At 37.5% G+C, this 21,735-nt stretch overlaps 1 protein-coding gene across 1 annotated transcript in view; it reads right to left on the bottom strand.

Annotated features, from left to right (window-relative positions):
• ush1c (Usher syndrome 1C) overlaps positions 1-21,735 on the bottom strand; it is a 218,925-nt gene that overhangs the window by 175,173 nt on the left and 22,017 nt on the right. Inside the window, exons 2-4 of the mRNA XM_060838636.1 lie at positions 15,621-15,688; positions 9,925-10,068; positions 39-177 (exon numbers count right to left, since the gene is read on the bottom strand). Of these exons, the coding sequence (XP_060694619.1) occupies positions 39-177; positions 9,925-10,068; positions 15,621-15,688 (351 nt within the window). The remainder of the gene's footprint in view (positions 1-38; positions 178-9,924; positions 10,069-15,620; positions 15,689-21,735) is intronic.

Genomic DNA, 21,735 nt, shown 5'->3' with positions numbered 1-21,735 from the left:
GAAGCACTTCACCTCTCTTACATGATAGTCATCCTTACCTGTAGGCCAACATTGTCTGCCTGTCCTCCTTTTACTAACTGAGAGATGAAGAGGCCACAGTTAAACTCCAAACCACCTCGCACACTCAAGCCAAGGCCTTCAGGATGAGTTCGATCTAAACGCACTTCTTTCAATTTCCTTCAGGGTTAAAAAAGAATACTGAATTACAAATATGCGTTAAATTCCATTTATATAATGGTCAATATTTTTCCTTCATACATTGGGAGAGCAGATTTCCACAGCCTGAAATTATACATAAATACATCGGCATACATCACAGAGCAAGTTAACTATTAGTTGGCACTTTGCTTCTGAGTTTCAATTTTCAACTTTTTAAATTATTTGTGAGTTGGTATTTGGGTCCATTTCCTGTTTAAACTTCATTAAGGCTTCAGATTTAATCTAAAAATATTTAAATCAATATCATATATCGTTTCCTGATATTTGTTAAGATTTTCTCTTTTTCTTTGTGATATTGGGTGGAATAAGAACAGGGAAAGTGTCACAGACAGAAAATCTCTTAAATGGTCTTCTGGTAAGATTTGTTGTAACAATTACAATAACAGATTACTACATTAGACACATTCCTATTTCTGAACTTATTATGAAAGCATTTAAATTTCAGGAGTCGGGTGTAACACAAAGGTCACCCTCACTTTTGCTCTATATCGTAAACTTGCTTATAAAATTTATGTTCAAGTTTGTACAAGGTGCAAGCACTTGACAAGCCACAGACCATGATAAATTTACATGCCTGTAACGTAAGAAACAAATTAACCGGATTGACCCTTGTAGAGGAACAGCAATACAAGTGGGGAGCAGGATCACTCCATCTGACACTTGCTACATCAATAAAATGGTAGATTTTCATTAAAAATGTGGAACAGTGTCATTTTGCCTTGAATATTATTATTCCTTTTGGAAAACCAATGTACTGTATGTTTATCTCTTCCATTTCATAAAATCTAGAATATACAGCAACCTGGTGACAAAAACTTAACAGGTGGGATCAAGTTATCAGCATTGACCTGCATCAGAATTGAAAAAAAACAGCAGCAAGCAGTGACAATGTGGCAATTGTTGGCTTTTGCAGCACTTGGTGCTCTTGGAATCCATAAAGCAGGATTGAGACTACTCAAATTTGGCAGCATTTAGTTGACTGTCCTAGGAGTCAGCAAAAATACTGTAGAGTTTTGGAATGTGGAAAGCAAAGAGTTTGGCAGAATTTGAGAAGGTGATGCTGGAAGGAGGCAGAATGTGTACCCACTGGGGAGTTATGGGCCAGGCAGACCTTTGTCCTGTGTATCTAATCATAATAGAAATACTTATGTGATGCATCAGATCCTAGTAACAAAGGAGAGGGTTGCAGGATTCTGACAGCATGGAGGTAGTTCTAAGCTTCACAGTATGAGAGGGATCTGCCAGCACTAGGTGTAAATTATTTACTTAAGGAGACGTTATTGAAAATTCATACAAGTCTCAAGTGTTTTCAAGAAAGTGAGGACTATGGATGCTGGAGATCAGGCATCGGTTGTTTTTTTCCACTGCCTCACTTTTCGACTGAAGTCTTTTATGGTAATTGTTGTATGTGGTAATTATCAGAAATGGAATATGATAATAAACACAAATGAATTGAAGCTGATTGCAGTTTGGATGGGTAATAGGTTAGCTGACAATATGCTTTAATATTTTTAGGATTTGCATTTTAGTGTACGTTGGCTACCATAAAATTTACGTAATAACAATCATTGCACTTCAAAGACTGCAGAATTTGACAACTCGGAAAATGGCCATAAGAATGGTGGTGTGCCCTAAAGCCATAGCCATTGCATCTGATCTAAACTTTGTTCTGCCTGTTTATGAAATCTTTGTAGTGTGTAGCCAGCATGAAACACGCGACTGAGTGGCTGCATAAATGAGAGGGGTTAACATTAATTTCAAGTAAGCTGGCACTACCTAACACCAGCTAATAATTTTTAGGAAAGGTGCCAGCAGTAATTTTAAAAGTGATTCCAATTTGGGAAAGACAGAAGAATGACCCAAGAATGGGCTCTAAAATGTTTGGATGCTGCATTGGAGAGGAAGAGAAATGTCTTCAATCCATGGAAGGCCAGGGAACTCTGCCGATGAACTCTCAGAAGTCAGACTGTGGCAGTCAGTCCATCAGGCAGTCAGTCAATGTGGCAGAAGCCTACTCTCAAACAACATCAGAAAGGATTTACTGACACTGAAGGGGGCGCAGAGGAGGTTCACTATGTTGATTCTGATAGAGGGTTGGCTTATGAGGAGAGATTGAGTAGAGTTGGACTATACTCAATGGAATTTAGAAGAATGAGGGGCTATCTTATACATGCATATAAAATTATGAAGGAAATAGATAAGATAGAAACAGGGAGTTGTTTCTGTTGGCAGGTGAAACTAGAACTATGGGGCATAGCCTCAAAATAAGGAGGAGCAGATTTATGGCTGAGTTGAGGAGGAACTTCTTTACCCAAAGGGCTGTGAATCTGTGAAATTCCCTGCACAGTGAAACAGTTAAGGCTACTTTATTGAATATTTTAAAGGCAAAGGTAGATAGGTTTTTGAAAAATAAAGGAATCAAGGGTTATGGTGAGCAGGCAGGTTAAGTGGAGCTGAGTCCACAAAATGATCAGCCATGATCTTATTGAATAGCAATGCAGGCTCAACGCGCCTGATGGCCTACTCCTAGTTCTTATGTTCTAACAATTTCAGAACAGTGATTCAAGCTGTTCAATTATCTTACAAGAGTGAACATGGTCAGTAAATGCATCTTCATTTGCAATATCTCACCGATAGTCTTAGACGCTCAACGCTCACCCACCAACAATAAGAAGCAATGAGAATTTATTCCTAACATTCACACCTTCGCCTCACTCTCACCTACGTAGCAGTGCTGCAAGCTTCTCAGTCACACCTTGAACACACTGCCAGCAATTTAACTGTGACAGACTCATTACCCAATCACAATTCACCACATTCACAGATATATTGACACATTGGTACACACTTGGAGGTAGCAATAGATATGTTCAAACCAACCTTATCAAGAATGTTATTACACACCTCTTGAGCAGGTGGGATTTGAACCGAGGACTTCCAGCTCAGAAGTAGGGACCATACCACTGCACCATAAGAACCTTATCCGGAGTGGCAGTATCTAACCTCCAGCAGACAGTCTCAGCTGTTTGTCCTTACTCCAAATAGACAGAATGGTGTTCAATGAAATTGCCACATGTGAGGCTGTGGCTTGTACAGGGCTGAAACCTAATCCTCCTTTTACATCCCACTATTTCTTCTCATTTAAAACCTGCAAATAGTATAAACACACATGTTTTCCTTACTTAAACACATGCCTCTCCCCACTCTATTACCAAAAATGGCCAGGCAGTAGTGGAAGAACATGGGGAGGAAGAAAAGGAAAGCAGCAAAGAAGTTAAAAAAAACTTGTCATCTGCAACCTCCAGTTCAGATAATGCCATGTGTGTACCTTAGAGGATAAACCTAGAAGGGGACCTGTATGTGGTGAGACAAGGACACGAGTGTTTATAGACCGGACAAGGTGATTGAGGGCAAGATTCACTAATATTGAGCATGCACAACAAAATGCTTGATGCATTGAGGTTTGTCAGAAAGCCCGCTACCAATGTCATGTAGCATGGAGGAGTCAGCACCAATTTGGCACGGGGCTTCACATGGAATACAGGGACCATCCTTTCAGAATGGAAATGATGGTCAATTCTATTAGCACACGACAGATTCAACTATAAATAAATCATTTGAGGGCCTGAGTCTCAATTTTGATAGTAACTCAAACAGAAGCCACTTGAGGTTTTGGTACTGTATTGGAAGCTCAATCTGAAATGATCTTGCTGCCATACATTATCTCCTGCAACTCGTGCAAGGTCAACTTGTTGCTATTCACTGTTAGACTATTGTATCAGAAGTGCAGATACCAGAGCTCAAAAAGACTTACCTATCCTCTGAAATATTACTGGATTGCCGAAGTGCTACCCCAGTCGAGATGCACTGTAGAGCATGAAATTGCTACGTTATTCAAGCTTCCTGCAGTCATCTATTATGGGACTTGCGCTGTTATTATTGATCAGCATTATCTAGCACAGGTTGCTACCATCAATGTCAAGATGGGACAGAAAGAAGCCTGGCACTTTAGGTTCACAGCTTCTTGAGGTTGTCCTGCAAAACCATCTGCAATTGCCTCCACAAAAAGGTAACCACCTTCCACCTTCAAATATGAAGAGAAACTTTCAATTATGAAGAGAAGAGTCAAGAAGAATAGGAGCTAGCATCCCAGTATCAGGGAACAGAATTATGAAAAAAAATTGGGTCCTGGAACTTTGAAAGAATTCACGCTAGAAGTGGGTTTTTCTTTTTTTAAACCCAGACAGCCACACTGTCACCAAACAGACAAAGCATCACTGGCTGTGTCAGCACCCAAAATGACTTAAGAAGGTAGTGGGGAACCATCTTTTTAAACCACGTAATCAATATTGTGACATTACTATCGCTTTAAGAGGTATATATTGTCCTGGGTGTTTTGAAGGGAGGTTTTAAGGCAGAGATGCTAAATTGTCTATTGAAAGCCCATAAAATAAACAGCTTGTGACTTATTTTCTGAAGTAGGAACAATAGATGCAGCCTGAATGGATGGGGCAAGTTCCCCCAGAACCAGGATTTTTAGTTTTACTCTTCAGTAGTTGTTGCTGGGGTTTGAAGCTGGGCAGAAGCTGCAGTACATTTCTCCCTGCTACTCTCCTTCTCTCTGAGTTTTCTCTTGATGTTTTCCTCGCAGTGGAGAACTGCCCTGTGGGACAATCTATTTGGCTGAACTTGCCATTGTCAAGGAGGTTTCATGGGATGTTACTATATTAGAACACTGTTTATGAGTTAAGTAATCTATTATTCTGTTTAGTTTTCCAATACAGTTAAGTTATTCCAATTTCTTCTTTCTTTTGTTGTATTATAACTACAGTGTATGAATAAAGTGTGTTTTGCTTCAATCTGATAGTTTGACCAGTAGAATTGTATCCAGAATGCAATGCTTGGCACTTGCCTTTAACATTAGAAAGAAGTTACAGTTTAGGCTGTCATCTTGATGTATTTTGAGCGAGTTTGGTCTGGTCCAATACAATATGATTTCCTTTTGCTCGCAGCAACTTCTGGCATTTTGACATGGAAATGATGAACAAACAGTGACATATTTTCAATTCAGAACGACATATAACACAGAAGGGAAGTCACATGTGCTCTAAGTCCCTGCAACTATGTTCATTCTTGTTGGATGAAATCACAGATGTGAAACATGATTTCCAAGTAGGTGGAATGAGACATTGAAGTGCTTCATGTTGAGTACAGTCATGATATGCCAACAGAGGATCAATATATTATAATAAATTACTGCTGATGCTAGAGATCTGAAATAGAAACAAAGTGCTGGAGAAACTCAACAGTCAAGCAGCAGCTGTGGAGAGGGACAGAGGTAACATTTCAAGTCTAATATGATACTTCTTCAGATCTGGGTGGGGAGGGTTCGCTGTCAGGATGATAGATTCTGATTGTTTTCATCCCGTATACAAAGGGGGTGGAGGTATAAATGAAACACACAGGGAGACTTCTCGGTACAAAAGACAAAATGAGTGCAATGGCAGGAAAGATATAGATGTTGAATAGGTGTTAATGGTATTTGTGAACTGCTGCGAGTGAACCACACAAACAGGACATGGGGGGTGGGGATCAAAATGGAGAATAATGCTCATCTGTAAAAGATGTTGAACTCAATTGAGTCCTGAAGGTTCTGAACTGCTAAAACAAAAATGAGGTGCTGTTCCTCCAGTTGGACTTCATACTGGTATGTTGGGATGTTTCTAATGGACAGAGCAGAATAGCATGTAAGATTGTTCAGTATGTAGAAAAACAAATGGAACTAAAGTGGATTCAAACCAGTATAAGCCTTTTTTTGGACTATTGCCAGGAAACTCTTCTTCACACAAAGGCTTATTAATAATTTAAGAAACATCCACAAATAATAGCAGATGAAAATGTCCATGGAATCTATTCAAAAACAATTGTTAACTACCATGGGCACATTAGGATATCTCTGATGCATGCAGTGAAATGGGCTAAATGGTCTTCCCCAATCACAAGTCAAACTGTGGTCAAGTATAGCAGGAGTTACATTCATTGTCTATAAAACTTATGTTGAGTGACATGTTTTAATTAATTCCTTCTTTCATGGATACTCCATTTTTATTTTGAAGCTTGAAAGAGATACAGTAAAGCCATGAAGTAAATTCCCGTCATATAATTAAAAAGGCTTCAGAATTCCTGGTGTGGGTCAATAATTACTCAAGCATCTAGTAAAACAAGGAAATTCAACAATTCAACATTGTTTCTCTTCATAAAAAGCTTCTTATTGTAGAGAGTTCCACTGTATGATCCCAAGTGAATTCATTACTGTACAACGCATGGATAACAATTGCAAGTATTGTTCAGACAAGAGCACTTCCAAACTGTTTTCGTAGAACCCATTTAATATTAGAAAGATGTCATTCTTTCTGCATATGAGAAAAGGTTGTTTGAGAAAGTCAGATGTGGTACCTGACTTTTTAAACTTGGTAATGAACATCACTACAGCAGGGAATCTGCAATCTCATCCTCCCAGAAGAGCACTGGACTTAGAGTGAGTTATGATCTGTGGAAACATCCCTAGCATATTATTAAAATATTGTGTCCATTTATGTAAACTCTCTCACTGTCTGATTTTTCCGATATTATCCTGAAGGCTTTATTACGCTAAAGGGGTATTGCTGGAAAAAAGACTTTGTTAAATCATTTCATCATGCATTATTCAGGACAATTCACAAGCAATACCCAAGTAAAGGGCAAACAACATTTAGACTGAGTGAGAGTTTTGAGTGTTTGGTGGAGTGTTGCTATCTGGGATGCACCAATTAAATGATTATCAACAGTTAATTCCCACATTTCTGGTAAATTTTAAACCATGCAGTTTGTCTTTGATTTGTCAATAAATTGCCTCCAGAAATGAGCCACAGAATGGCTGTCATCTATTTTGTTGAGTTTAAACAGGCACAGTGTGTGTATGTATACATTATTTCTCTTTGAGAGAACAGGGCCCTGCATATTAATATTTGTAGTTGTCCGAACAGGCAAATGCCACATTATGAATCCAAATGGTTGTCCTAAATTAGTTAATAATGTAAATTTTCAGAAATCCAGTATTATTTAGCAAATGTTTCCAATTGTGGAATAACATCAAATGTTGGACACAATTAAAAGTCACACCACACCAGTTTATAGTTATCTATAAGATGAGAGACTTAACAAACAATCAAGGTATTTTTCAATGTATAATTTCAATTACATCACACTGTAAATTTTTGCTATAAATTCTGTGTCTTACAGTTATGTACTCCACAACCAACTGATGAAGGAGCAGTGCTCCGAAAGCTAGTGCTTCTAATTAAACCTGTTGGACTATAACCTGGTGTCGTGTGATTTTGAATATTGTACACCCGAGTCCAACACCGGCATCTGCAAACGTTTGACTCTGTATTGGGAGTTCAGCTCTTACCTGAGCTGTACTGCAAGTAGTTGAGGAACAGGACTTGAGGAGGTGATAGAGCTGGAGAAAGAAAACCTAAACAGCCCTGTTCCATTTTGGCTCTCCCTGAAGAATATATTGACTGCAGTGCCAGTAACTGTGATCCCTCTTCCCTATTCACCAACAATGTCACAAGATAACTTCCTGCTGTGTAAGGGTTATAAGACTCTGCAGCAACTTTACAATGATGTAATGGGACTGCTTTCATGCAGCATAAATAATAGTGTAGGCATTAGATTTGAAGAGAGAAGTGCATGTAACGAATAGTCCCTAATGCAAGTTTAAGGTTAGAGCCTGTAGATCTCAGATTATCAAGTACAGTTGCATTTCGTGTCCACGTGCAATAAATGGAATGCTGAAGAAATCGAAGCCTAAAGACAGGCTTTTCATCTTGTCTCCTCCTTGATCTAAAGTCATGAAGTCACAGAGAGAAACAGCACAGAAACAGACTCTTCACTCCATGCTGACCCGATATCCTAAATTAATTTAGTCCCAGATGCCAGCATTTGGCCCATATCCCTCTAAATGATTGAGCTGAGAAGGTGACCCTTATCAACAGTTTCAGAAAAGCAACCAAGGAGACAAAATTTATACCTATGAAATAATACATTGTGGAAGCCATTTGAGTAATCTAGACAGTTTTGTTATTTTCTTTTGTTTTTCCTTTAAATATGTGTTTTCCCCTGTCTATCGTGTGAATGGGAGCTGAAAACAAATGTTTTGCATTTAATTAATTAGACATTAATTAGATTACAATGTTGTTTAATTTTTTTCTCTGCTAAAGTTATTGTGTATTTCATAACTAGTTAAGTCTTTTACTTAAGTTACAAAAACAGGATTTGGAAATAAATTACTTGTGAAGTCTGGGATTAATTATTCAAAACTCTGGTTAGGAACTATTGGAGTGATTATTGGGGGGTCTTTGATGGTTTAGTTTTACTGTTTTGCAAATACAGAGGTAGGAATGCTGCTTTGGTTTGGCTATCTGAGTCCGTGTCATAACTCATTTAGAGAGGGGAGTCTGATGGGATGTCACAAAGTGCAGGCAACCATGTAGCTTAGTTTTTAAATGGTAAATCATTAGTGAATATGCACTTAGACTGCAGTGAAGTGTCAGCTATGTGCCCACTGAAGCGTTGCCTTTTTATACCCCTTCCATTATGTCCATTGTGAAGGACAACCCCTGCGTTTGTCGTGATCAGCTCTAAAAAATGGAGGTCTCTGCAGTGGCAGTACTTCCACCATTGCTGAGTGAAGAGAGCATGAATGGGGCACCAGACAGACCTAGTGCATTGTAAATCGCTCAGAAAGAAACTCTCCATGAAACCTGTCAAAATTGACATCTGGCTGATTTCTAACAAAATTCAATCCAAAATCTCCTAAATTGTGCTGTCATTCAATATTTCCAAGGTCCATTTACTTCCTACGTGACTACCAGTAACTGCTGCAGCAGCAAAAAGAGGTGCAGGCTTGCTTTGAATGGTGCAGACAAAGTTTAATTGGTCTCACTATTGGTCTCTTGGTCAGGTATCCAGCTAATCAACACAACTAGAATGGATTAGGTGCTAAAGTGATATGGATGGTCAAAATTGTTGTGTTGTCTGCATTGGAAAGAAATGGTAGGGAATAGTCGGACATTGCAATCCCTGCACTATCAAACTTAGCACCCTCTTTGCCTATAAATGATTTGATCTTTGCCAAATCACAACAGCTTTGTTGATCATCCTTACTAAACATCCTGACACTCATAACTTTCAACAGGAAATCAAGCTTCTTAGCAAATAACTGCCCTGATCAACTTTACAACTGTTGAATACCAATATACAGATTATTAGGAATATTCTGCTGCTTATCACATAGCAGTGTATTAGCATAAATATAAACACATTTTAAATATACATATAATCTTTCCCTTTTTGTTTGAGCAGTCGTCTAAAAATATGATGAATTAATTATTTCATAGTACTTCATCCCCCTCAAGAGCTTTGGAAAGGATAAACTAATAAAATACTTCACTGGTAATGTCACATTAGCATATAGATAGAAATTTGCTTAGGTCAGTAAAAAAAAGAAAAGGACAGCAAATTGCTTTTGTTCTAATAATGAAAACAAATGCACTTTCTTATAAAGAGAATGTTTTAACTTTCAAGGAAATTATTCTGAGTAATATTACTATTTTCTCAATTAACTATGCCTTGACTTCCTTTGGTGGATCTCCACCTTACCGTGATCGTTTTGGTGTCAGGTTATCATATTCCACTTGATGTTTTAGTGGAATAAGGGGTCGAATGGCATCAAGCATTGGCAGACGACTTGGCTCATTTATCACCAGTTTTAGGTCTCCAACCAGAACAGGGAGATCCATAGACCTGAGACACAAAGAAACAAAGTTGGCCAGAGATAAAACAATATATTTGCTAACATTTTCCCCCACATTATCTCATCATAACTCCACATGTTTGACTCACGTGATCCATCTCCCGATTTCCTCTTTCAACATTGCCACTGATATTGCCATTTGATTCAACAATAATTATTTCGCTCGTTCACCCAAAGAGGTACTTGTCACACTCATTCCTCCCCACCCCAGACTTACATCCCAAAAGCTTTTGCAAAATGATATTGTGTACGTTTGTGTGTGTGTGTGTGCGCGCGCGCGCGTGTAATTTAAATACAAAATGTGCAAATATCAACCTGCACTTATTCAGTAACCAACTATGATTCAGACTATTAACATGCTTTATTGACACCATTCATTAGCATGATTAAGCCATCCAATTTACTCCTAGTCAACTGAATGTGGCAAACTCATAAAAAGTAAAATTAAAAGTAGGAAAATGGTGCCAGTCCAATGGAGATGATGATATTTCAATTTTCTTTCTCCCAAGGTTGTTTTAAATATGGAATTCATGACACAACATGAACTCTATTTAGGAGCAGGTTCAATGGGACACAGAGTCTATAGCTGTTTATATTTTTAATGTGAGGAGATTTCCTTTTCGCATTTCATTAATTGATAAAATGTGGAATAACACTTTAGAAAGAGTTGTGGAATAGAATTTTGAAAAGAGGTCTGGATGATCTTGAAACTTTAAAAAAAGCTATGATTGTGATACAAAGAATAAAAATCAAAAGAAAGTATGGTTGTTGAAAATGAGAAACAATGTTCAAATATCCTAATAGCACTCAGCATTTCAGTAAATATTTTCTGCACAGAATACATCTGTAAAAGTTACAGGTACAGTTTTTTCAAAAACTGTAAAAGCTCACAGGTAAATAACATTTTAAAAGGAATGGAAGTGAAAAAAGGGGAAAGTGAAATTTCTAAAAACATAAAAACAGCAAGAAAATTGGCTAGGTACCAAAGCCTAACTCTTATCTCTCCACCTTGGAGGCACCCTGCCTCTATTCCTGATGAAGGGCTTTTGCCAGAAACATCGTTTTTCCTACTCCTCGGACACTGCCTGACCTGCTATGCTTTTCCAGCACCACTCTGATCTAAACTCTGGTTTCCAGCATCTGCAGTCCTCACTTTTGCCTACCAAAGCCTAACTCTTGATGCAGGAATTTCAAAACTGTTACAGAAACATGAGTGGATACTTCTTATAAATGTACCAAGTGGTGAGAAAAATTAACTTGAGTTTCAGTTTCTTTCCTGAGTCAAAGATATATAGTCAGTTCTGCTATAATGCGCTGTTTTTCAACACAATTTGGCTATAATGTAATTGACGAATTTAGACCATTATCTGTAAAACATGAACTTTCCTTACCTGTATTGGCTCAAACATGATTCTGGCCCCATTGGTTTAAATGGTGCTGCCATTACGCAATTTTATTATAAAGCGGCATTGCATAAGAACGGAACTATTGCGTTATATCGGAACAGACTTTATGGGAACATATGAATTACGAGTAGACCATTTGGCCGATCAAGACTGCTTTGCCATTCAATAACATTGTGGCTCCTTTGATTGTGAACTCAAATCCACATTCCCAGTTAAACCTGATAACTTTTTAAAACATCCTCCTTACCAAGAATCTATCTAACCCTGCCTCAAAAATATTCAAATACTCTGTTTCCACCACCTTTTCATGAAAATGGTTCCAAAGACACGCAACCCTCAGAAAAAAAAAACATATTCTCTGTTTTAAGTGGGTGACTCTGATTTTTAAACAGTGACTCCTATTCCTAAATTATTTGATAAACGGAAACATCCTTTCCACATCTAGCCTGTCAACATCCCTCAAGATTTTGTTTCAGTTTATCCAGCAGATACAAGCATAACCTAGCCAGTCATTTCGGGTATTAACCTCGCAAGTCATTTTAGAATTGCAATACATTTACATCCTCCCTTAAATAAGGTAAACAATACTGCACACTCTACTCCTGATGCACTCTCACAAGTGCACAGTATAGTGAAGCACAATCTCCCTACTCTTGAAATCAATTCTGCTTGTGATAAATTAGAACTTCCTAAATTACTTTCTGTAATTGTGATTTATGCACAAGAATGCCCAGATCCCTCTCCATCTCTGGAGCTCTGAAATCTCTCACCATTTTAGATAACGTGCTTCTTTTACATTCTTCCTGCCAAAATGGACAATTTCACATTTTCCCCACATACAATCCATTTGCCACATCTTTGAAATTACAAAGCCACTTGTGTTCTCTTCACAATGTTATTTCCAATCTATTTTTGTGCTGTCAGCAAATTTGGTAATCATACCTTCAGTGCTTTCAACTCAGTCATTTATAAAAATTGTAATTGATTGTAGTTGCAGCGCTAATCCCTGTGACACACCATCCCTTACATCTTCGCAAGCTGAAAAGACACATGTACACCTATTCTCTGCTTCCTGTTAGCCAACCCATCTTCCTAATATGTTACCCCCCCCCCCACATCAATTAGCTTTGATTTTTTTTCACAATTACCTTCGATGTGGCACCCTATCTAGAAATCAGCATATCCATTGGTTCCTCCTTTATCCTCAACGCAAGTTAGACATACAAATTATCTGGTAAAACAATATTTTATGTGATGCAGTTTTCAAGGATCCTTACATATCTTTTAGTAGCCACTTACAGAACACATTACCCAACTTGCGCAGTTATGTACAAAAGCACAGCAGTCAACTGAGAAACTGAACTTATGCTGAGATTTTCTTTCACAAAAGATATATTTAAAAGTAAATCAGATCAAATCATGGGCTGAGAATCATTAAATTATCAATTTTCCTTTGCAAGCAAAGTAATATTAAAAATATAAAATTGCAAAAATATTAAAATATCTTTTTACTATCAAACATTTACCATTAGTAATATTACATGAGAGTATGCTTTGAAGTTAAATAATGATTTTTGAAACATAGCAATTATTTCTAATTCTTGATCCATAATGATTAGTTTCTTCAATCCACACCCATTTCTGCCACCACCTCTTGCAACTATCCTGCGTTTTGTGCTCTTTTAAAAAACCTCATCAAATCATTATAATTAATTCTAGTCAGTTAGTTACAAGGTTCATGACAAGGTGAAGAATTAATTGAGTTCAGAATTAAGTTTATGATTAGCTAAAGGATTCAGTCAGTAGTTGGTCAGGAGAGAGATACAACTGTTGGTCAAGGGTCAGTTTAACAAAGCTTAGAGTCTCATCAACCACCCCCCCCTCAGTAACTGGTATGTCCTTGCAGTATTTTATTACAGCTCAGTTAGCTTGATTTCTACAAATTTGCACAAGTATTTTCAGTGGCCATTTCAAAGATATTTCAAATATTCTGATACAAGTTGTGGGATCTGGAAATGTAATAAATTAATAAAAAAGGCAGAGAAAACACAAGTTATTATGATATAGCAGTGAATTTGAACAATGCAGCAAAGGAATAAATTATTAAGAACTGTTGATTCACTGATGATCCAAACACTGCAGGACTTTGCTTTATGAATGGCAAAAGCAATTAGGCAAACCTCCATGAAACTGAGTCAGAAAAGACCACTGAGAAACAACATCCATTCTCCCTACAAAGATCACATGGAAACTTTGCCAGCGTCTACATTTCAGTTCCTTTTGTGCTTCTTTTATTCAAGTAATGAATGGAAACAATATATCTTACAAAACATTTCTGTGACAGTAGGAAACTAATAACTCTTTTCAAAATAATTATTTTATGAAGAATAAAGTTCATAATTCATTTTGCATTTTATCATTCTATGGATTAAACATTTAATGCCAAAATATTCTGACTTGGCTCCTTAAATTGGGCAGTAGGGATAAAAATATGGTGATCTAATTTAATAAATCATGTTGCACTTAGTAAACACAAAAGTGCAGCCAAATGCTTTTAATACTTTTAATGCTACTGCACATTGTGATATTAGCCTGTATCTTGTGTTGGCATTTATACTGGTCGTGGTTTGTGATCGGTACATGCTCAAAGCTATGGTCGTGATCTAAGTTACGTCATGAGCTGCACAATTTTTTTATTTGAGAAAGTTGAGAATTTTGCTCATGCATAAAGTTGACCTCAAGATACCTAAACAGCATTTAAATTTTAATCTTGGCAAGGGGGTAATGAATCATGTTGAACTTAAAAGCCATCAATTGTAGCGTAAATAATTCCACACAATCCATTATAATTCAACTTTTAAACTAAGTTTGAAGTACCCTAGAGGGATATGAATTATGCATCATTGGTTCAGGCCACTATGCTACTAGATACCACCAGTAAACTACCATAACACAAACAGCAAGTTATTACCACAGAAACGTTCAACAAATGCAAATACAGATATTTATCAATATGCTCAAGTATTTTAAATTTGAGATATAATGTTACCATTTCTTTTATTATAAAGATTCTGTATATTATAAATGTCTGTAAATTATAAAAGTTAATTTCAAAGATTTTATCTCTGCTCATAAAATGATTAAGATATAGACTGATAATGGCCATCTTAATAAGTTCTTTAATGCTAATATTTTCATTTTGGCTCCACAGTGAATATGGAATTGAGCTTCCCCAGTCACTTAATTGGGAAGTGAATCATCCTGCATTGTACTGAGCTATGGAGGTCAGGAAACTCTGTGCTGAGTTGATTGATTTACAAATAGTTTTGGAGATTTGGGCTGATGGGGGAAACACACAAGCATTCCCTCGGTCTGTTGCAGATGATTACATCAGTGGATTTTGTTGGGAAGCTTTAAGGGATTTTTACCAGATGCAGGGCAGGTTTACATTTAGATAGGCTGAACCCCCTTCTATCTCCTTGAACACATCATTCAAAATCAAGTTAACATTTCTTCGCCACGTAGGCTCACAAATAAAATGGACACCGACCACGATCAATTGCATGAGTTTTCAACAGAATATGGGTAAATAAGCTCTTCAGTTTAAATGTTTTTTTTAAGATCAAACAAGAAAGATTATTGTGGTCTGCCAAAACAAATCCTTTAATTTTCAATTATTCAAGTTTATACCATACTATTTTAATATTTTCTACATCAATGGTTACAATGAGAATATTCATTTCAGTTTGGTAAGCTAATTTATTTTATATGGGTTTAAAATTTGAAGTTTTTGCTATTTTCTACCCAAAACCATTATTCAAATTGTGAAATGTTTTGGGGGCTCCAGAGTCATGATTATCTTTGCTTCCAGTTGTTAGTTCTTGTCAATCACATATATTTCCAAGCATTACCTTTTACATTGTAAGACTTATATTGATAGCTAAATGTGCAGTTACATCCATAAATTTGCATTTCCACACCCCAGAACTACAGAAATGTAAAAAAATATTTTTTGCCAACTTCATTCCTTCTTTTCCTGATGAATCTATATAATGTAGTTGAAAAGAAGAACTCTAATTGACTGAAAGATATCCCCATCCAAACAAAAAAAGGTTACGAGTAAAAATGATACTTACTGGTGGTACATGCGTAATACATCGTAAAGATAATCCTTTTCTGCATCATTGTCAATCAATACATCCACCTGATAATCAAGGGAAAATGTAAATCAAGATTATTTTTGATAAGTATTTTGCTGCAAGTGTAAACTAGTAACCAGAATATGCACAACGTTTAATAAAATCAAATAATTGTTTCCAGTTAACCTACTGGATACCTTGGTTTGCTCTTGTAGATTGAAAATTTAATAAAAGATACTGAACCAAACTAAATACCATACCTGATATAAGTTTAAAATCTTCCACTAAGACTAATTAACAAAGCTGAAATCAGACTACCAGTTAGTACAGGCTTGGATTTCACTGTAATAAAATCAGAAAATGATCTGATAGACATTTTGTTGATAAAAACTTGTGTACCTGATGATGACTAAGCTGCTCAATAAATATATTCAGGAACCTCTTGGGCCATTCATTGATGTAGCACATTCCTCTACTTCAGAATTAGTGTAAAAACACAGACAGGTAAAGTGATCAGTCCTTCATACACACATCCTAACAGTATCCAGGCACCAGGTATTGAAAGCTCGTAGGCATATAGGTTTCTACCAGTCACCTGCCACCCAAAGAAACTGAATGCTAAGTCACTATCCCCCATTAACTGACAAAAGGTTATTCAAAGCCAGTATCATTTTACAATACACTCTTGTTCATTCACCTATAAACCAAAGATAGCTTTAGATTAGATTACTTACAGTGTGGAAACAGGCCCTTCGGCCCAACAGGTCCACACCGACCCGCCGAAGCGCAACCCACCCATACCCCTACATTTACCCCTTACCTAACACTACGGGCAATTTAGCATGGTCAATTCACCTGATCCGCACATCTTTGGACTGTGGGAGGAAACCGGAGCACCCGGAGGAAACCCACGCAGACACGGGGAGAACGTGCAAACTCCACACAGTCAGTCGCCTGAGGCGGGAATTGAACCCAGGTCCCTGGCGCTGTGAGGCAGCAGTGCTAACCACTGTGCCACCGTGCTGCCCTAATTTACTTACTCATTTAAAAAATAAATTATAGCTTCTGTGCTGAGTTCTTTAATATTATAACACATAAAAATTGTAATGAACCAAAAATTATACCTAACTAATGTCTTCCTAATACCATGCTTTCAGATGCTTTAGAGAATTAAATATTGCAAAATATTAGTTCTGTACAATTTCAGAACTTTAATCTGATATATTTGGCAGTGTATTAAAATATGGAAGTTTTGACTTTATTTCAGAATAAATGAAATCTCTTGTCTTTTGGAGGTTACTAAACACAATGAACACCTTAGGTACTCAACAAATTTATGCTGGGCACATGCACTCTAACCATAGTCCCTGCAGTAATACATAGTGAAGAATCCACTTTATTGCACCAGAACACTCATCATTTATCATTAATCTTTGTTATAGCTTTTGTACAAACAGCACAGATCAGTGTCAATTAACTAATCATTACATTGCTGATACGCACTCCCCTTTTTTGTGTTCCTCCATTGACTATCTAGACCATGATCAACTGCTGTTGCTCCAACTCTCTGTCCTGCTTTCAACTTAAAATCAATAAAATAAAATGAATTAGACTGAGTCATCTTTTGTCATGCTCAAGTGTAATGCTTTCATGTTCTCTCAATTTCCCTAATGGCTATCACCTTGAGCTTCAAATGCATTGCATCTTCAAAGATTCGTGCCTCAGCAGGTATGGTTTGTGATGGTTATTTTTTTCTGGAGACCTGAACCACAGTTAATATTCTACGGGTCAAAGAAAGTTTAAGCGTTTCCAATAAAATTATAAGCTTTCACCTTTTAAAATCTGTTAATACATGCACAAATCAGTTTTATTCTTATTCACCTTTTGTGAAAATAATTAAGAAATGGCCACCAATCTGTGGTCTGTTCCAAGGAAAGAACAGGGTCAGAATTCTCTTATGAAAGCTACACGTTGTTTGCCAAACATTTTGCAGCCAGGATTTCAGCACCAAAACTAGACCCTAGGGTTTAGAGTCTTTTTTTAAGGAAAATCAGCAATAAAGGCGTAGCTGAATTAGCTTTCAATTAGTAGTTTGCTCTAAAGGACAAAAAAATTAATTGGTCATTTTAAAGTCTATGTTGAGAGAGAATGCAAATCATATTATATTACTAATTGATGTTCAGTAGCAGAGTCAGTCAAAATCAAGTGCAAAGTTTAAAAGAAGCAACAACCCGTATTTATATAACATCCTTAACCTTGTAAAATATCCCAAGAAATCTCACAGGAACAGTGAGAAGAATGAAGTCAAACAATCAGTCTGGTAGGAAATCGGAGGTCAGATCCCCTAAAGATTGGTCGAAGAGGTAGATTTTAGGGAGTGTATTGAAGGGAGAAAACAGGAGTTAAAGAGGTAAAAAAATTTCCAGGTTGTGAATTCCAGATCTTAAGGCCTTGGCAGCTAATATGTCAGTCACCAATTCTGCAGACTTTTAAAACTGGGGTTTCTCAAGAGGCCAAATGTTTTGGAAAGGAAGAGATTGCAGAGAGGTGGTGTGGTGAGATCATGGAAGAATTTAAAAACAAAGATGAGGAGAATTATAAATGCAACCTATTGATGAACTGGAGCAAACATAGTTCAACAAAAACTGCAAAGATGGATGAAGGGTAATCAGTAAGAGTGTTTCAAAGCTATGGAAACTTATAAAGTGGAGGCTGGCCAGGAGTGCACTGGAATTGCAAAGCCATGAGATGACAAAGAGATAAATGAGGATTTCAAGGTTGTGAACAGTTTGGATCAGTTTCAACCAGGGACAGCAAAAAGGACTCCATGATTCATGAGCAGAGTTGCTTCAATGTTTCCAATATTTTAATTAGAGGCAATTTCTGCTCATTTAGTTCCTATCAGACAAGTAATCTGACAATTGAGAGAATAGAAGGTCAAGGATTCACATATTCACGCAGAAACTAATGATGTGTTTACAAATTTTGTCTCCAAGTGGCAGCTGGCAGGTGAGAAATGGAAGTGGCTGAGGAGAATTCCTCTGAGAGACAACTGAGGAAGGGGGAAAAGAAGCCATTACAGGTAATCCTCTAGCTATGACTGAGGCAGTAAGAATAGAATCAGGCAGTGCAGTGTCACTTAACTGGAAGACAGAGAGGTGTTGAAGGAGAACGGTGTGGTAAATCTTGACAGGAGCTGCAGTCAGGTCAGAAGAAACTGAAGGGATGGTATAGCTCTGTGACAGCCACATAGGATGTGACTTTGAGACCCGTTTTAATTGCAAGGCAGGTAATATTCTATTTGGAGAGATTCAAATTGACATGTGGGGATGATGGACACAGATTTGGGGATATGTTAAAGGTCTTTGGAGAGGGAGGACAGGAATGAAGCAGTGTTTTTTCATTGGGAATATTATTTCAGCGAAGAGGAGAAACTGTGAGATTTGGTGGAGAGGTGCACAGTACGTGAAGAAAGAAAAATATGGAATAGTATCAGCTAACAGGAAGGAAAGTTGGATGGTTAGTAGTTTGGTGGGAATTGGGCCATGGGAGAAAGATGTGGATTATACAGGATGAAATGAGATAGGAAAGAGCTCAGAGCAAAATCAGACAGAGCAACAAATCCAGGGCTGGGGGATGGAGCAACCTTAAAGGAAATTTGGCCTGGCAGGCTAAGGAAAGATAGAGCAGTGGTAAGAGGAGTTAAGTAAAATGGAGTGCACAAATAGAACTCAATCAATCATTCTTTTAAAGTGAAACAAAGAACTGCAGGTGCTGGAGATCTGAAACAAACAAAAACAGAAATTGCTGCAGAAACTCAGCAGGTCTGGACTATCAGAGTTAACATTTTGAGTCCAGTGACCCTTCTACAGGACAGTTCTGAAGTGGGGGTGGGGGGGGGGCTCTTGACTTGAAACATTAACTCTTGTTTTCTCTTTACAGATGCTGACAGACCTGCTGAGTTTTTCCTAAGATCTTCAAGTCATAGGCCTCAATATCCACTTGACAACAGGCAGGAGAAGGTACGCACTTCCATGTTTATGGCACTGGATGTCGGGGTGTTGAAATTCCATAGTATGTAGAAGTGCAATGCTTTGCCCATTTGAAATTCGGCTGATAGAGTGGAATTATTTTCACAAATTAACTGGCGATAGGGATTCTATGCTATTCTAAGGTGGGTCAGGAGGAGCTCAATCAACCAAAGCCTCTCTTTCAGCCCTCCCCACACAGGTCCTTATGCACCAACACATAAATCTTTGACTTCCTCCCTCCTTAATACAGCATTTACAATCATGTGGCTCTCCCTCTCCACTTGCAGGCCTCTCCCACCACTGTCAATTGCTCAATTGCCAGTTGGAGTTGGATCTACAAATTTTAAACATGGCCCTGACATTAAGACCTACAGTGCGTCTATGTCCTGTGTTTGTTTTTGGTCCTGCATCACCATCCTGGAAAATATTGTGGATTTCTGACTTCAGTTTTGTATCGGTCCTGTAGAAAATTGGATGTCCACATTTAGGATATATCCATTATCAGCAGCCTTGAATATTATAATACCACTCTTGCAATAGTTTTACCATCACTGGTAGTTTAAAAAAAAGTAATTAACTGATTGACCAGTTTACATAGACCAGTTCCTATGAAGACATAGGAACATAGTGTGAAAGAAATAGGCACAAATACAAAATGTTTAATACCATACAAATGGATCTTCCCATTCTTTTGTGCATGTTAGGACAAATATTTTAAAATATAGTCATTGAAGAGGTCATTAATTTATAATAAATATTCATTGGCCTATATATTACCCAATACATTTGCAACCATCTTCAGCCACAGGTCACAAGCTAATAAGACATTTTGTTCTCCTCCTTGTCAGCAAATGACTTCTAGGGCTAAAGATCTTTGCTCCAGAATTAGCTCCATCTCTAGACAAACTGCTCCAGTACAGCTATAAGACTAACATCTAATAATGTGAAAAATTGGCCAGTACGACCTGACCACAAAGAGCAGGACAAGTTTAATGTAGCCAATTATTGTCTAACCAGTTTATTTTTAGTCCTAAGCAGAGTGAAGGATAATGTCAATGCTAGTGGTATTAGCAATGCTTATTTTACCAATAGCCTGCACACCAATGCTCAATCAAGATTCTATCACGACCATCTGGTTCCAGACTTGATTACGATCTTTGTAGAAAGACCTGAATTCAAGATGTGGAGTGGACTTCAATTGGCCAGCAGCCCATCAGATGAAAAATATAAAATCAGGGACCTGATTCTCAACAAAGATCTACCACTTTCCATTTGATCCTAATGGGCAGAACATATGGCTGGCACCTTCCCAAGAGTCAGCTTGGGTATCTCAACACATTTTTAGGCAGTGTTCTAGACATGGAGTGAATAAGGAAGACACCATTGCTGAAGTGAACGTGACTGTTCTTAACATTGTGCAGCATTTTACCAAGTGTAATATCAACCAACTCCATTAAAATTGAAGTTCATGGAAATCAAGGAGAGAATGCTCCTCTGCTGAAGCCACGCTTAGCACAAAGAAAGATGGTGTCATAATTGTAGAAAATCAATTATCTTACGTTATTGCAAATATTTGTCAGGGTAGTGACCTAGGACTAATCATCTTCAGTTTCTTTATATTCGCAGATAATACCATCATGTTCAGTTTTATTCACAACTCCTTAGATAAAGCAGCAACCAATGCCCCCATCAATATGACAACATTCAGACTCAAGCTGAGAAATGGCAAATACCATGTTTACTACCCAGGTATCAGCTAATGACCATCTTCAACAAGTTTAAGGTCAACCACATCCTCGTGGTATTCAATGGTATTAACATTGCTAAATCTCATCCACATCTGGGGGGTGGGGGTCATCATTGACTATATATAACAACGACTATATAGCTATATGATGTCTAAAATAGCAGGTTGGAGAGACTACGTATTTTATAGCAAATGACTCACCCCTTCACTCCACATGCCTTTCCACATCTACAAGGCACAATTCAAGAGTGAAATGAAAATACATGCCTAATCTTATCGACTCATTTATTTGTTACTTTATTACAGCAAAAGCCAAAGTATTTATTTTATAATT

Source organism: Hemiscyllium ocellatum, chromosome 18, assembly GCF_020745735.1.
Source record: "Hemiscyllium ocellatum isolate sHemOce1 chromosome 18, sHemOce1.pat.X.cur, whole genome shotgun sequence".
NCBI classification, from domain to species: domain Eukaryota; kingdom Metazoa; phylum Chordata; class Chondrichthyes; order Orectolobiformes; family Hemiscylliidae; genus Hemiscyllium; species Hemiscyllium ocellatum.
The sequence above is the reverse complement of the archived record's forward strand: the minus strand, read 5'-3'. Positions and strand labels throughout refer to the sequence as shown.